The sequence below is a fragment of the Cervus canadensis genome, chromosome 17 (genome assembly GCF_019320065.1).
Source record: "Cervus canadensis isolate Bull #8, Minnesota chromosome 17, ASM1932006v1, whole genome shotgun sequence".
NCBI classification, from domain to species: domain Eukaryota; kingdom Metazoa; phylum Chordata; class Mammalia; order Artiodactyla; family Cervidae; genus Cervus; species Cervus canadensis.
In genome coordinates this window covers 45,623,421-45,638,872 of record NC_057402.1, presented here as the reverse complement: position 1 = coordinate 45,638,872, position 15,452 = coordinate 45,623,421, and the positions used below count along the sequence as shown (strand labels likewise).

Genomic DNA, 15,452 nt, shown 5'->3' with positions numbered 1-15,452 from the left:
GGGCAAAAGATTATTAAGGGCCCCAATCCAGAGTCACTGAAGGAAGGGCTGTGGGGCTTATAAAAACTACAAAACATAGTTTCATGATTTCTTTTTTAAAACCTTTGGGGGTCAGAAAGGCTTCATAATTCAGAATTTGCCAGATTTTGAAAAGGTAATACCGGAACATACCATATAGTACATAACACTCTGAGCAGGCAATATCCTATAGTCAAGCCTATTAATATTTCTGCAACAAAACATAAAAAACACAGTGAAATAAATAAAGCTAAAAATAGCTACATGTCAGTCAGTTCAAATCTGTTTTGCTGAGGAAAAGCTGTCTTCAGAAGGGCACAGATGTAGCATTGTCAGAACAGGTGTGAGACAGCTAATAAAATAACTGGTTGGGGCTTTTTCCTTTTTTTTTTGGCTGCACCCTGTAGCATGTGGGATCTTAGTTCCCCATCCAGGGATGGACCCTGTGCCCCCTGCCATGGAGGACAGATTCTTAACCACTAGGCTATCACAGAAGTCCCTAAAGTAGGTGTTCTTTAAAAGAAAAATGAAAGATTTAAAAAATCTTGATTTTCTCTGTTCCTGCAAGGAGGTCACTACAATTATTCTTCTCTTTTTCCTCAGACATGTAATCCTATTTTAACTACACAATCATTGTTGTGACATGTATCCAATCATCAAGAGCAACCTCAACAGTAGAGAAAGAGGCCGAGTCTCTCACTATGTATAAATGTTCCTTAAAAGATGCCGGCCTGTACACTTCTAAGTCAGTGTGTGACTGTCTGTCAAAACCTAGACAGAAGCACATATCTGCGAAAACAAATACTCTACCTGAGCAAAAGTTTGAAAGTACCGTATTTTTCACTCTCTTCTCCCCTTTTTCATGACAAAAATCTTTACTCAAAAGCCCCTGCTTTCTTCACCACTGTATCTAAATGCTAATGAATGTACAGAATGAATGTAGAGAAAGAGGTATTTTGGGTATTGACAGAAATAAGGTGGCAGCTACCTAACCTCATACCATTTGGCCAAAGCAAGCTATTAATAGGACATTGTGACATATGTAGAGTAACAATCACAGAACTGAATAGCCCCATTATTTTTTCTAAGAAATGACTGGAACATTATGTTCTTCAGTGTTCAAAGTTAAAGAATGTTATTAAAAACCAGTCAAAGCTCTATGTAATATCTCTTGGTAGCTATGGCATAAGGCTTTATGTGTGCTATTTTTCTTTTGCACTTTTAGGAAGTAGTGTGTGGAGACTTCCCAAAAAAGTTCCATGACTAGAATAATCTACATAAGTTAAAATACACAGTAAGTAATAAATAACAAGAATTTGAGAAAAACCTACAACAGAAAATTCAGCAAAATAAAGCTGATAGTAAGTTGTTGTTTTTCTTTTTTTTCCATTTATATTAGTTGGAGGCTAATTACTTTACAATATTATAGTGGTTTTTGCCATACATTGACATGAATCAGCCATGGATTTACATGTGTTCCCCATCCTGATCCCCTCTCCCACCTCCCTCCCCATCCCATCCCTATGGGTCTTCCCAGTGATAGTAAGTTTAAATATTATAATTTAACAAGTTCTAATACCGAAGTTGGGGCTTCTAGGTGGCTCAATGGTAAAGAATCCGCCTGCCAATGCAGGATATGCAGGTTCAAGTCCTAGGTCAGGAAGATCCCTTGGAGAAAGAAATAGCAACCCACGCCAGTATTCTTGCCTGGGAAATCTCATGGAAAAAGGAGCCTAGTGGGTACAGTCCATGGGGTTGCAAAAGAGTCAGAAACAACTTAGTGACTAAACAACAACAAATTTGGAAGTTATATACTTGCACTTATTAGTTATCAAACACACTATTATATTTCCTGTTCTCGTAAGAGATACTTGAAGTTCAACAAAGAGTATTTTCATAGGAGTTCAGACTTCTAGTAATCTCAAGTGAAGACAAACATGACCATGGAAGCAAAAATGTGTCTGAGAGCTACAAAATAGCAGTTGGCTTAAGTCTTAAATTCCACTTATTTTGAGACCTCAAACTTAAGAGACTTATTAATTCATAATCACAATTCCCCTGGTTTCTAATTCATAGAAGTAGCAATTAAAAACTAGGGTATTAGAAGCAGATACACTGAGAGCAGCTACCAGTAAAATTTACAGCACTGAAAAACCGAAGCATAATTAGAATGGACACTTATTATGGTCCAATATATAAAGTCACTGATAGTCCCAGTGAGGGTCTTAAATGATAACAACAACAAAAATTCTTGATTTGTCTAAACAGGCATAAGATGACTTTCATTTTAAAAAATCCATTAAATTTCTTTAAAATCTGACAAATGAAAACATATCCATGCAACACTTGTATAGTAGTTTCATTCATAATAGCCTCAAATTGGAAAAAAAAACACCAAATGTCCACCAACAGGTGAATAAATAAATTACAACATTATTTCCAAATGATGGAAAACCACTCAGGAATAGAAATGAATGAACTATTGAAACACACAACATAGATGAATCTCAAAAATACGCTATTTACTCTGTTTAATGTTATGGGGCAGCCTGGATAGATGGGGAGCTTAGGGGAGAATGGATACGTGTATATATAAGGCTGAGTCCCTTTGCCATCCACTTGAAACTATCACGACATTGTTTGTTAATCAGCTATACCCCAATACAAAATAAAAAAGTAAAAAAAAAAAAAAAAGAAACATGTTATTCAGGCCAAGTTGGAGAAAAAGGGATCAAATTTACCTTCCTGCCTGAAATAATTAAAACACTAGATAAAATATATGAACAAAGGTTTTCAGACACTGGACATGTGACGGTGTCCAGGTAGCATAGGATTATGAAAGGAGAAACAAGGTGAGCCCTACAATTGCCCCAACTTACAGACTGGATGGTGTCCAGGTCACAGGGCAAAATGCAAATGTAGCCAGAGCCTACAAGTCTCCTGACTTGATGACAAAGAACTGGGAGTCTGGGGAGACGAAGGCAGCTTTGATTGTAAGGCATTACAGAAATGAGAACTATATAAAGATCTATGCAGCCTCTCTTCTCAAGTCTTCAGCTGCGTGATGATCAGCAAGGATTAGCACATGCATTTAAGGGAAATTAATCATCTAAAGAATCATCTAAAAGGAGCAACAGAACAATTCTAAAAGCTCATATGGGGCAGGAATAATTTGTTTCCATTGGCCAGAGTGGAAATGTTCATAACACATTGGCTTTGGATAGCATACTCAAAAGTTACTGTTTAGTTGTGGTGAAAAATTAACCGTGGACTAAAGGCTGCTGTGGACTTGCCTAACAAAGCCTTTTTAAAAAGCCTTGAATCGGTAATTCCCTGGTGGTCCAGTGGTTAGGACTCAGCGCTTTCACTGCTGCCGCCCAGGTTCAACCCCCGGTTGGGGAACTAAGATCCCACAAGCTGTGTGGCTCAGCCAGAATTAAAAACAAAGAAGATGGTAGGGGAAAGACTGAGCACATTAGAGACTTTGATGATAGAAAATATATCCAAGACCCAACTCAAATCTCTAGAGATGAAAAAGAAAACATCTGAAATGAAAACCACACAGGCTGGCTATGGCCATACCGCCTTGCATGTGCCGAATCTTGTCTGATAACCACACAAAATGGAATAACAGCAGATTAGACATCACAAAAGACAAGTTTAGTGAAACTAAAGTCATAGTAATAAAACACTATTTCAAGATGCAACTGGAGATTATCATACCAAGTGAAGTAACTCAGAAAGAGAAAGACAAATATCAAATTATATCACTTTTATGTGGAATCTAAAATATGGCACAAATGAACCTATTTAAAACACAAACTGACTCACAGACATAAAGAACACACTCTCCCCCAAGAAGCAGAAGGAGAGGGAGGGATGGACTGGAAGTTTGGGGCTTGGTAGATGCAAACCATTACATTCAGAATGGATAAACAACCAGGTCCTAATGTATAGTACAGGGAACTATATTCAATATCTTGTGATAAAACATAATGGAAAAGAGTAGAAGAAATAGACAAACTCACAGTTATAGTCCAAAATGTCAATATCCCCTCTCAATAACTGATACAGCAAGAAAATTAAAAAAAAAAACAATAAGCATAGAAAAGATTTGAACAACACTACCAAACAATTTGACTTAACTGATATTTATAGAACATTCTGTCCAACAAGAGCAGATACACATTCCTTTTAAGTACACACAGACCATTCAGAAAGACAAACCATATTCAAGACCACAAAACAAATCTCAATAAATAGAAAGGAATTTGAATTATGCAAAGAGTATTCTCCAATCACAATGGCATGAAAATAGAAATAAAAAAAAAAAAAAAAAAAAAAAAAAAAAAAAAAGAAAGAAAATAGAAATCAGTAACAGAAAGATACCTGAAAAACTGCCCCAAATGTTTAGAAATCAAATAAGATACTTCTAAAATCACCCATGGTAGAAGAAATCAAAAGAGAATAAAAATACAACATTTCAAAATCTGCGGGATGCACTGAAAGTAGTATGTAGAGGGGATTTTATAACAGTAAATCCTATGTTAAGAAAAACAGAAAGGTCTCAAATTACAAGTTGTGTTTTGGTTTATATTCAGTTCAAAATATTTTGCAATTTCCCTGTGATTCTCCTTTGACCCATGAGTTATTTAGAAATGCACTGTTTAATTTTCAAATATTTGTAGATTTCCCAAATTAAGCTTCCAACTTAAAACACTAGGAAAATGCAAATGAAATCCAAAGTAACTCACAGAAAAGAAATACTAAAATTAGGAGTAGAAATAAGTGAAATAGAAGACAGAAAAACAGCAAAGAAAAACAAACCAATTTGACTCTGAAAAAGAAGACATATATATGTGTGTGTAACTGAATCTCTTTGCTATACACCTGCAACTAATACAACATTGTTAATTGACTACATTTCAATTAAAAAAAAAATAACAAAGTAAAAATGGTTAGGATAGAAAATTTTGTTAAGTGTATTTCACCACAATTTTACAAAATTACGTGAAATGAAAGCAACCAGCTACAAAAGGATTTTGTAGAATTTTACAGGATTCCATTTAAGTACAATGTCTGCTTTGACTTACTAAAAGCCAATTGCTGATAAAAAATTAAATAAAATAAAAAAATATCTAGTAAAGGTAAATCATAGAGATTCAAAATAGATTAGTGGATGTCTGGGGCAGGGAGGGAGTGGAAATGGGCATTGACTGAAAGCACACAAAGGATCTTTTGGGATGATGAAAATATCCTAAAAATGGATTGTGGTGATAGGTGCACAACCCTATATAAATTTACTAAAACCCATGAACTATACACTTAAAATGGGTGAATTTTATGAATTATACGTCAATAAAGTGGTTTTTTTTTTTTTTAAGGCACAAATTCACAAAAGTAACAGAAGAAAACAAAGGAGGGAAGGCCAGGACTCCCCTGGAGGCCCAGAGGTTAACACAAGGGTTAACACAGTGCTTAACCACCTTCCATACGGGGGTGTGGGTTCGATCTCTCTTCGGGTAGCTAAGATCCCACATGCCTTGTGGCCAAAAAATAAAACAGAATATTGCAAAAAATTCAATAAAGATTTTAAAATGGTCCACACCAAAAAAAAATAAAAACAACAAAAAAAAACCCACAAAAAAAAAAAAAAAAAAAAGTACGAAAGCCTTGGAGTAAGGGAAGTTTTTTAAATTGACCTGAAATCCAGAAGCCATGAAGAAAAAAATGGTAAATTTGACTCCCCAAAACAATATTAAAGAGCAAATAACCAAAAAAAAAAAACACCCAAAAACCCAACAACTATGCATGGCAAATTATACTGTAAGCTAAATCAAAACACAAATGACAAACTGGGAGAAAATATTTACTATATATATACAAAAGACTAATCGTCCTATAAAGAGATCCTACAAATCAATAACAACAATCCAAAAGGGAAATAAGCAAAGTGTTATGAACTGCTAGCTCATTGAAAATGAAATATAAACTCCAAAATCACATGAAAATATGCTCAACCAAACTCATAATGAGCAAAATACAAGTAAGCTGTCCTGATATACCACTTTTCATTTATTAGAATAGAAAAAATCTCAAAGTCTGAAAACACAATGCTGGCAAGACTATAGGAAAAAGTGACTTTCACTTTTTGTGGGGGGCGGAGGAGAACAATGTAAATATATTAACTATTTAAACTATTCATTAAAAACCAGGAGGAGGGAGTCCATGATCTTATTTTAACTACCTTGTTTTTCTGAGACACTTGGCACTTGATCATCTTTTTCTCACTCCCTGATCTCTCGGTTTCTGTGTCACCAACCTCAGACCCTGACCTCTTCTCTGATATCCAGTTAAATGCAAGTGTTCTAGGAGTTCAACCTTTGTCCTTTTCTCTTTCCACCCTGCAGTCTTATCTATTCATAGATTCAATTATCAAATATCAGCATATATCACCCAAATCTCTTCTCCAGACCAGACCAGTTCTATCCAATTGGTAAGTATATCCAGTTATTTACTGAAAATCACCTAGGTGTTACATAGACACTTTAAATTCAACACGTACAGAGCTGAACTCAATCCTTTTCCTCTACCTCCCTCCATATACTCTAGCTTAGTGATTAGTCCCACCATGCATGTAAGTCTTCTAAATTTTACCCTCCCAACATCTCTTACATCCAACCCACTGGCTTTATTTCTATGACTACTGCCTTACTTCACATCTTATCTCCACTTATCCAGACTACTGAAGCAGTCTGACAGTTCTATCTCTAGTACATCTTTCTAATTCATGCACCAATATATAATTATTGTTCGTAAAGTGAAAATAAAATTATTGAGCTGTCTGCTCAAAATCTTCTCTTACCACCTCTCAAAATCTTCTCTGACCACCTATAGGCTAACTTCTGAACCCCTAAGCACAGAGGGCCTTCCATGGTCTGGCTTGGCTCTTGCTGTCCTCTCCTTTCTTCTCACTGAAGTGATTCTCTAGATTCAGACCATAATTTAACTTGTAATGCAGTGTATCACGGTGTCAGTCAGCCTCTTTCCCTAGCCACTCATGTCTCTTAACCAATGGACTAATGGTCAAATGGCTATAGCAGCCAAGATGAAGGTTAGCAACGTGGACTTTCACTCACCAGGACCAGCTTGGTTCTAGCCAGTGATGAGTGCCTAGACTGCCAACTGCAAAGACCAACAATGCCACCATTCCTGACGCTGGATTACTTCCATCATGGAAGGGGCAGTAATTTCTTCTTTCTAGAATAGACTCTGGAAACAGAGGGCTTCCCTAGTGGCTCAGCAGTAAAGAATCTCTCTGCAGTGCAGGAGACCTAGGTCTGATCTCGGGGTCCAGAAGATCCCGAGGAAGAAAATGGCAACCCGCTCCAGTATTCTTGCTTGGGAAATCCCATGGACAGAAGAGCATCATGGGCTACAGTTCATGGGGTCACAAAGAGTCGGACACAACTTAGCAATTAAACCACCACAGCCGCAGATCTGTCTTCCTTGTCTTCAGTATTTCCATCAAAACCAGCACCCATGAACTTACAGAATGCCTTTATGACTCATCATGACATTCCATACAGCACTGCTTCTGATCAGAAAACTTATTTTACAGGTAATAAAGCACAACAGTCACATGGGCACACAGTCATGAATTTCACTGGTCTTATATGTCGGAGAAGGCAATGGCACCCCACTCCAGTACTCTTGCCTGGAAAATCCCAAGGATGGAGGAGCCTGGTAGGCTGCAGTCCATGGGGTCGCTAAGAGTCGGACGCGACTGAGCAACTTCACTTTCACTTTTCACTTTCATGCATTGGAGAAGGAAATGGCACCCCACTCCAGTATTCTTGCCTGGAGAATCCCAGGGACAGGGGAGCCTGGTGGGCTGCCGTCTATGGGGTCGCACAGAGTCGGACACGACTGAAGCGACTTAGCAGCAGCAGCATGTGTCCTCTATCATCTTAAGTGGCTGGCCTGAGAGAACAGTGGAAGAGTAGGCATTATAAATTTATTGTCTTTCGGCACCAAATCCATCCTTCTGTGTTACTAGGCTGAGCCCTGTAAACAAGGGCACCTTTTCCCACTGCCTCAAGGATGTACGTTTTTCTTAACAAAGGCACTGCAGGGCCGCTGCAAGATGACAGAGAGTGGGAAGGGCTTCTCTTCCCATGGAGTGTTTGTATTTCACCAGGTAGCCAGTAGATCTGAGTACAGGAGGTCTGCGAGAGCACACCTCAGAGACCATCACAGACTGGCTCCTGCCCACACACACTCGCAAATTTCTCAGCCTCTCAGTAGGCCGCTTCTATGGACCAGTTCCAGTTCACTGCTCTGGCAAATGTCACTACATGTCCCTGTGGCAGCCACACCCTCTCCAAAGAAGCCTGTTATCTCAGGTTATTGGAAGGGGCTTGGAGGGAGGTATTCTGCTAGTTCTTTGTTGACTCCCTTAACCTAGAAGGCATAATTACTGGTTTCTGTACACACTATTTCTAAACCCCTTAAGAGTCCTCTTTTACCCATTTTAGTGGCTGAGCATCTTTTAACCAGTTGACAACTCTCTATATTTAATACCCTGCTAGTGATAAAGATTTTCCCAATCCTAAACAAGACCAGATTAGCTTTCAATAATCAAAAAAAGTAATGGAGCTGTCCTCGGTGTTGTATATACGTCCTATTTGCAGTACACTTGCTCATATTAGGTTCAAGTCTAAGAAGAATCTAGGCTTCTGTGTGCTTCACTATAGAGCCAATTTATTAAAAAGAAAAAGTTAACAAAAATATCTGGAATTCAATCAGAAATCACTACAGTAGCCATTAAGAGTTAAGTGATCCTAAGAGATAGATATAAAAAGAAGGACTTCCCTGGTGGTCCGGTAGTTAAGACTCTGCCCTTCCACTGCAGGGAGCAGGGGTTCAATTCCTCGTCAAAGATCCCACATGCTTCATGGGCACGGCCAAAATATTTTTTTTTAAATAGAAAGACAACAAAAGAAAGGATTGTGCCAAGTCTTAAAGTCTTCAGATTTTGGTAGGAAAACATACAGATAATTAAAATCCAAAGAAATGCCAAGTTCAATCAAGTAAAGGAAAAGACCTAAGGAGACACTAAGAGAAAATTCTGTGACAGTCAGGCTAGTCCATCAGGGCTCAAACACGGATCCAGTTAGGCTGGCCAAAGTCCTCTGGTCATTAAGAATTCTCAGCGAAAAGAAAAAAGAAAAGGAAAAAAAAAGAAGAAAAAAAAAGGAAAAAAAAAAAAAGAATTCTCAGCAAAAAACAAAAACTTCTCAGCAAACAGAGAATTACACATAAAAGTAATAGAAAAATTATTTGGCATAACATACTTATTTAGCAAATAAGCATCTTTTCACTCCAGGACTCTTATGTTAAGGACTCTGTGCATATTTGGAATCTTAAGTTTTTGTAACATTTAAAGAGAATCTGACCTATTAAAGTAGGTCAGGTTTGCAATTCTAATTCAAAATGTACAATCATTATAGATTTATATTTTAATCAGAAAACTTACTATTTATATATTATATTCAAATGCTGAAACATGTGAGAGAACCTAAGCTTCAAATTTATAAAAATTACATAAGCATGAACTGATGTTTGTTGATTAACCTTCTTAAAAAGGAAATTGTTTAAATTTATAAATCAAATTTAATACTTTTAAGATGTCTGTTTACAAATTAGCCTAAATATTCAAAGGCCCTTAAAAGTGACTCTTAAAATTTGCTAGACCTGGGAAATCCCTGGAAGCCCAGTGGTCAGGGCCCTGTGATTTCACTGCCAAGTGCCCGGGTTCAATACCTGGTCAGGGAACTAAGATCCCACAGGCCTCATGGTGTGCCAAAAAAACTTGCTAGACTTTCAATAGGACAAGATTTGAAAACTGATTCTAAAAGATTTAAGAACTGAGTTTTTAAATTTTAGACTTTATAAATTGAGGTGTTTTTTTTTCCAAATACAAGAATTCTAAATAGGCTTTTCTGCACACAAAGGCTATCTCAATGGGCATCAAGAAATTAACCTACAACCAGAGGAGTGATGGAACCAACTTGCTAAATTCTGAGGAATCTTGCAAGCTGATTGTTAAACAAAGAGTTATAAAAATTAGTACAATTACTTTAAAAACAAAGTTAACAAATAATCTAAATTCATCAGTTTCTTTTTTATTACATTTTACCATTATCTATGTTCTTGAGATTATTTTTTAAATTTTATTTGTAAGGTGGAAATTATAGTTGCAGCCTACTACATTTCTTCCTAATTCAACATTCAGTGATGTCATGTCAGGAGCTTGAAATTGGTCATGTTGGAAGTATTTACACCACAGAAATGGGCAAACTATAAATCAGGGCTTTGTGGATTAAGGAAAGCCTCAGAAAAGCTGTGCTCTGATATTACAGTAAAAGAGCCACAATGTAAAGAGGAGAAGACAAATAAAACAGTATATAACAGCTAAAAGGGCTTTAGAGATCACCTAATAGTCTAGGGCGGTACACAAAGGCTCAAAAATAATACAAGGGGCATTCTCAAGACAGTTAAGTACACAAAGTTTGAACAGAACCATGTTCATACACACAGTGAAATGAAATAGGCAAGAAAATTAAACCCCAGTTTACGAGAGAGAGAGAAAAAGCAGACTGTAAAATGACTAAGACTTCTTGCAAACACCATTCTAACGGGCTTGGGACTTTAACTTACAATAGGATCTACTGAAGTTTGAGGACAGGAGAGAAGACATTTATCTGGCAACAGCTTATTGGATGCCATGAAGGTAGTGAAACACTTTAATTCTGAAAATTGTGAAGCAGACAGAAAAAAAAATTACATACAGTAAACAATCATGGGGGCCTGGAGGGGTACAGTTCATAGGGCTAAAGAGAGTTGGACGTGACTGAAGCAATTTAGCACACGCAAGTTAAAAATCAATTAAAACTCAAAGCTCAAAGAATACATACTCTGGTTCCATTTCTATAAAACACAAACCCATCAATACCGACAAAAAGCAAATCAGTAGTTTCCAAGTGTTAGAGAGATGAACTACAAGGGATCTCGTGGGTGATAGAAATGTTCTGTATCTTGACTGTAATGTATGTACATAACTGTAGAAACTTATCAACTGATACATTTTTATTTTTGGCCTTGCCGGGTGTCTTCTGAAATCTTAGTTCTTGACCAGGGATGGATCCCAGGCCATCAGCAGTGAAAATCCCTAACCACTGACCTGTCAGGGGATTCCCTCAACTGATACACTTTAAATGGATGGAGTTTACTGTATTAAAGTATTCCTCTATTAAAAAATAATTACAACTCAAATTAATCAAACATTTGATGAAACTTCTAGTTTCCCTCTTTTCATCTAGTAAGCTCTCGGTACAAATGCATGTGTGCATAATTAGTCACTTGAGTGGAGTTCAACTCTTTGTGACCCTATGGACTGTGTAGCCCATCAGGCTTCTCTGCCCATGGGATTCCCCAAGCAAGAATACTGGAGTGGGTAGGCATGCCCTCCTCCAGGGGATCTTCCCAACCCAGGGATCGAACCCTAGTCTCCTGCATTGCAGGCAGATTCTTTACCACTGAGCCACCAGGGAAACCCCTCAGTACCTATAGTCAGTACCATCAATTTTTTCCTCAGATACTATGTGCAGGTAAAACCTCATTTCTAACTTTTCCTCACCCCCATCCCCATGCAATCCAATCCTTCCCATCCCCTCCTAACAATTTCTGGTAGGGTGCTCATTTTCTTTACCTGTATAATGGGCATAAAATGACCTACCTCACAGGTGTATAATGCACTCCATATATAGCAAGAGGTCAAAATAGTTACTGTTCTGCCTTAGTCATTTTCTACATACTGATGCTCCTGCTTAGACCAGAGTCTAAGTGGTTCTTATTTATCTTTGCATTTTTCTCACTGAACCTAGCACAGGGAACAATAGAGGCCCCAAATAAGAATTTCTCCAGAGAAATGTCTGTGGCACCTAGAAATTCAGATATGGATGAAAAAACACTATACAGGTGAGAATTTTAAATGTTATAAAGACATAAAAGTCGTGCAATTTGAAAAGGAAAGATCAATTATGACTGAAGGAAGTAGGAAACATTTCTAAGAGCTAGCTGAGGTCTGAGCTAGCTGAGGTCTGAAGGGGAGTAAGGGGAGGGTGCATATTTTCTTCCCTAAATGGTAATTATAAACTGCAAAACAGAAGTCCAAGAGAAAAACCTTTAATAGTGACATCAGGATCCTTCTTAACAGCAAAACACTGTAAAAAAAGGTCCGAGGCAAGCAAAACTAGGCTCTTCAGACACTACTGAACTCGAAGACAAAAAGAAGCAACTTTTCCCAATGACAGGGCTTCCCAGGTGTCTCAGTGATAAATAATCTGCCTGCCAATGCAGGAGACACGGGTTCCATCTCTGATCCGGGAAGATACCCTGGAGAAGGAAATGGCAACACACTCCAGTATTCTTGCCTGGGAAACCCCTGGACAGAGGTGACTGGAGGGCTACAGTCCATGGGGTCGCAAAAGAATCGGACACGATAGAAACAACTAAACAACAACAACAAATAATTGCAACAGGACTATCCGGAATATGATCTCTAAGTTCAGGATGGAATAAGGTTTAAGGACAAAAATCAGGAAATGTAAGTTTCAAGATCCCTGTACCACTAATATTCTGAGGTACACCCTAACGCTGAAGTGGACTCGAGGGCAAGCAGAGTAACTGTTTCAACTCTGAACTCGAAGGTAGTTCCAGGAAGTCAGTACAGACCGCTGGGGCCCAGCTGTACTAGAAAGGTTGCAACGGGCTCAAAGTAGAATGGCTTTTGTGGGGCCTATAACCGTCTCCCCGAGCATCCCAGAAGCCTGAGAAGCAGTGGACTGCTAAACCCAGTTGCCACAATCCATCGGAAGTCACTGCGATTGAAGTTTGCCGCCTTACCCAGTCTAACACAATAAGCAGCCCCAACTCCCACTTAAAAAGAGCCCCACGGTTTCCACTTGCTTCCCTGCCTCATTATGGGCAATGGAACGTGACGATCAGGCTTCCCGCTCCGCCCGGAGAAGGCCCAGTCTCAACTAAGGGCTAAAACAGCGAGTGGATAAAGCTATCTCTGGCCACAGACTCCACAAAGAGATGGAAGAGTCCAGGCGTCAGACCCGCTCAGGCCCTCATACTGGGGCCCAGAGGTACGCGGGGCAACAGTGGAAGGTACAAGGGGAACGGTGGGCGGCCAAGCTCACCTGCCGCTTGTTCATCCGCCGCACATCGTCCAAAAAATCTAGAGACAGCATGGCGGGGCCGGCGAGTGGACACGGGAAGAAGAAAGGGCGCGATGTGACCGGCGGGAGGAACGGCTGGCGCACGGGCCAAGCGCACACTGGACAGGACCCCGCGGTGCCCGCGCTTCCGCTTCCGGGGTGGAACCGGCGCGGCCCCGCCCCCTCGCCGCGACACGGGGACAAAGGGACTCCCGGCCGTCCTAGTCCAACCTCCTGGCCTGGCCTCGCTGAAGGAGGCTCTCGTACCTCCTGGAGCTCGTCTGCTGAGAGCCGACTGAAGCCCACTTCCCGCGCTCATCCTCGCGGCCCCACACTGTGGCGGCCGCTCAGGGTTAGGTAGGAGACCGCCCTGCAACCTCCGGAAGGCGGGACCTAGCTCACGCCTGGCCAATAGGGAACCGTGTCTCTGCGGGGCAGAAACGGCCCCTGAGTGGCCCGCCTCGGTTCAAGCCGGGGCCGCGAGTCTGGGTGTGGCGCTGGATTTGTCCTGAGCTCCGGGAAACTGACCACTGAGGTATTTCCATAAGTGCTGTTGGGTTAGGGCGGAGGCTGTGACTTTCAGAGCACTGCCTGAAGCTTTCAGGAGTTTAAGAAGCTCTTAGTTACAGAGGAAATCTGGTAGGATTAGAAAACTACCAAACCCAGAGGTGAGAGGGAGACAAGAGGAGAAAACTGCCAAACCTTGGGGCTTCCCTGGTGGCTCAGATGGTAAAGAATCTGCCTGCAATGCAGGAGACCTGGGTTTGATGCCTGGGTCAGGAAGATCCCCTGGAGAAGGGAAAGCCTACCCACTCCACTGTTGCTTAGAGAACCCCATGGACAGAGGACCCTGGTGGGCTACAGTCTACGGGGTCCCAAAGAGTCAGACACGACTGAGCACCTGATGGATGACGGATGGATTCATCAACTGATGAAGGGATGAACAAAATGTGGTATATCCATACAATTGAATATTATTTAAAAACAAAAAGAAATAGTGTGACACAGATGAACCTTTAAAAACATTAGATTCTTAAAACATTGCTTCTTAATGAAAGAAGCCAATCACAAAAGACCATGAATTTTATGTAAAATGTCCCGAATAGTCAAATCCATAAAGACAGAAAGCAGTGGTTGCCAGGGCTGGGAGGGTTGGGTAAAGTGGGAGGTGATGCTAGTGGGTATGGGGTTTCTTTTTGGGGGAAGGTGTTGAAAATGTTCTAAAATTGATTGTGGTGATAGTTATACAACTCTATACTAAAAAAAACCCACTGAATTGTATGCTTCAAATTGGTGAACTGTATGGTATGTGAATTATATCACAATAAAGCTGTTACAAAAAAGAAAAAAGAACCATTGACTTCTTGTTCATTGTTAAATTTCCAGTGGCGAATGCACAACCTGACAAACATTGAGCACCCAACAAATATTTGTTGAATTTAAAATGTGTGTGTGTTGGGAATCTCCAACTATTGTGCATAGGTAAGCCACACTTATTGAGTCAAAATATGAATCCCTGATTTCTCGAAATTAGAAAGGCCTGTGGAGGAAAATAGACATAAGTTCCTTGAAGGCAAGGACCTTTTCTTGTCCATTCATCTCTCCCCAGCTTTCTTAACAATACCTAACTTTCTCCATTTTTTTTTTTTTAATTTATTTACTTGATGTATTTTTGGTTGCACTGTGTCTTCGTCACTGGGCACAGGATTTGTGTAGTTGCAGCCAGCAGGGGCTACTCTAGTTTCGGAGCATGGGCTCGAGGGCACGAGGGCTCAGTAGTTGTAATATAGGGGATTAGTTGTCCCACGGCATGTGGGATCTAATTCCCTGACCAGGGATCACACCTGGGCCCCCTTCATGGGGAGCATGGAGTCTTGGCCACTGGACCACTGGGGAAGTCCCCTACTTCATAAACTTTAAATGTCAGACTAATTATGATTTTCTCAGAAATCATGTTACATCTCAATAGTCATTTCACTCTTTAGGTTGTGTTGGCTCTATAGTTTGTCTCAGCTAATGTTCAGTTGTTAGGATGCCGTTACTGTAATGTATTGTTTCATAAGTGTTTAGTTTATGTGTTAAATTTGAAATTTCACTGTATTACATTTTATTTTCAACTAACAAAAATGGATCATTAATTCAAAT

At 39.7% G+C, this 15,452-nt stretch overlaps 1 protein-coding gene across 5 annotated transcripts in view; it reads right to left on the bottom strand.

The window, feature by feature from the left end:
• SEC11A (SEC11 homolog A, signal peptidase complex subunit) overlaps positions 1–13,596 on the bottom strand; it is a 34,415-nt gene extending 20,819 nt beyond the window's left edge. The window contains exon 1 of one of the 5 annotated variants that reach the window (XM_043489969.1): positions 13,575–13,596. Coding sequence is in view for 2 of the 5 variants with exons in the window: in XM_043489971.1 (XP_043345906.1) it covers positions 13,290–13,340 (51 nt within the window). In the remaining 3 variants the exon portion in view is untranslated. The other 4 variants (XM_043489971.1, XM_043489973.1, XM_043489968.1 and 1 more) reach the window with 4 other exon arrangements.
• Positions 13,597–15,452: the final 1,856 nt, after the last annotated feature.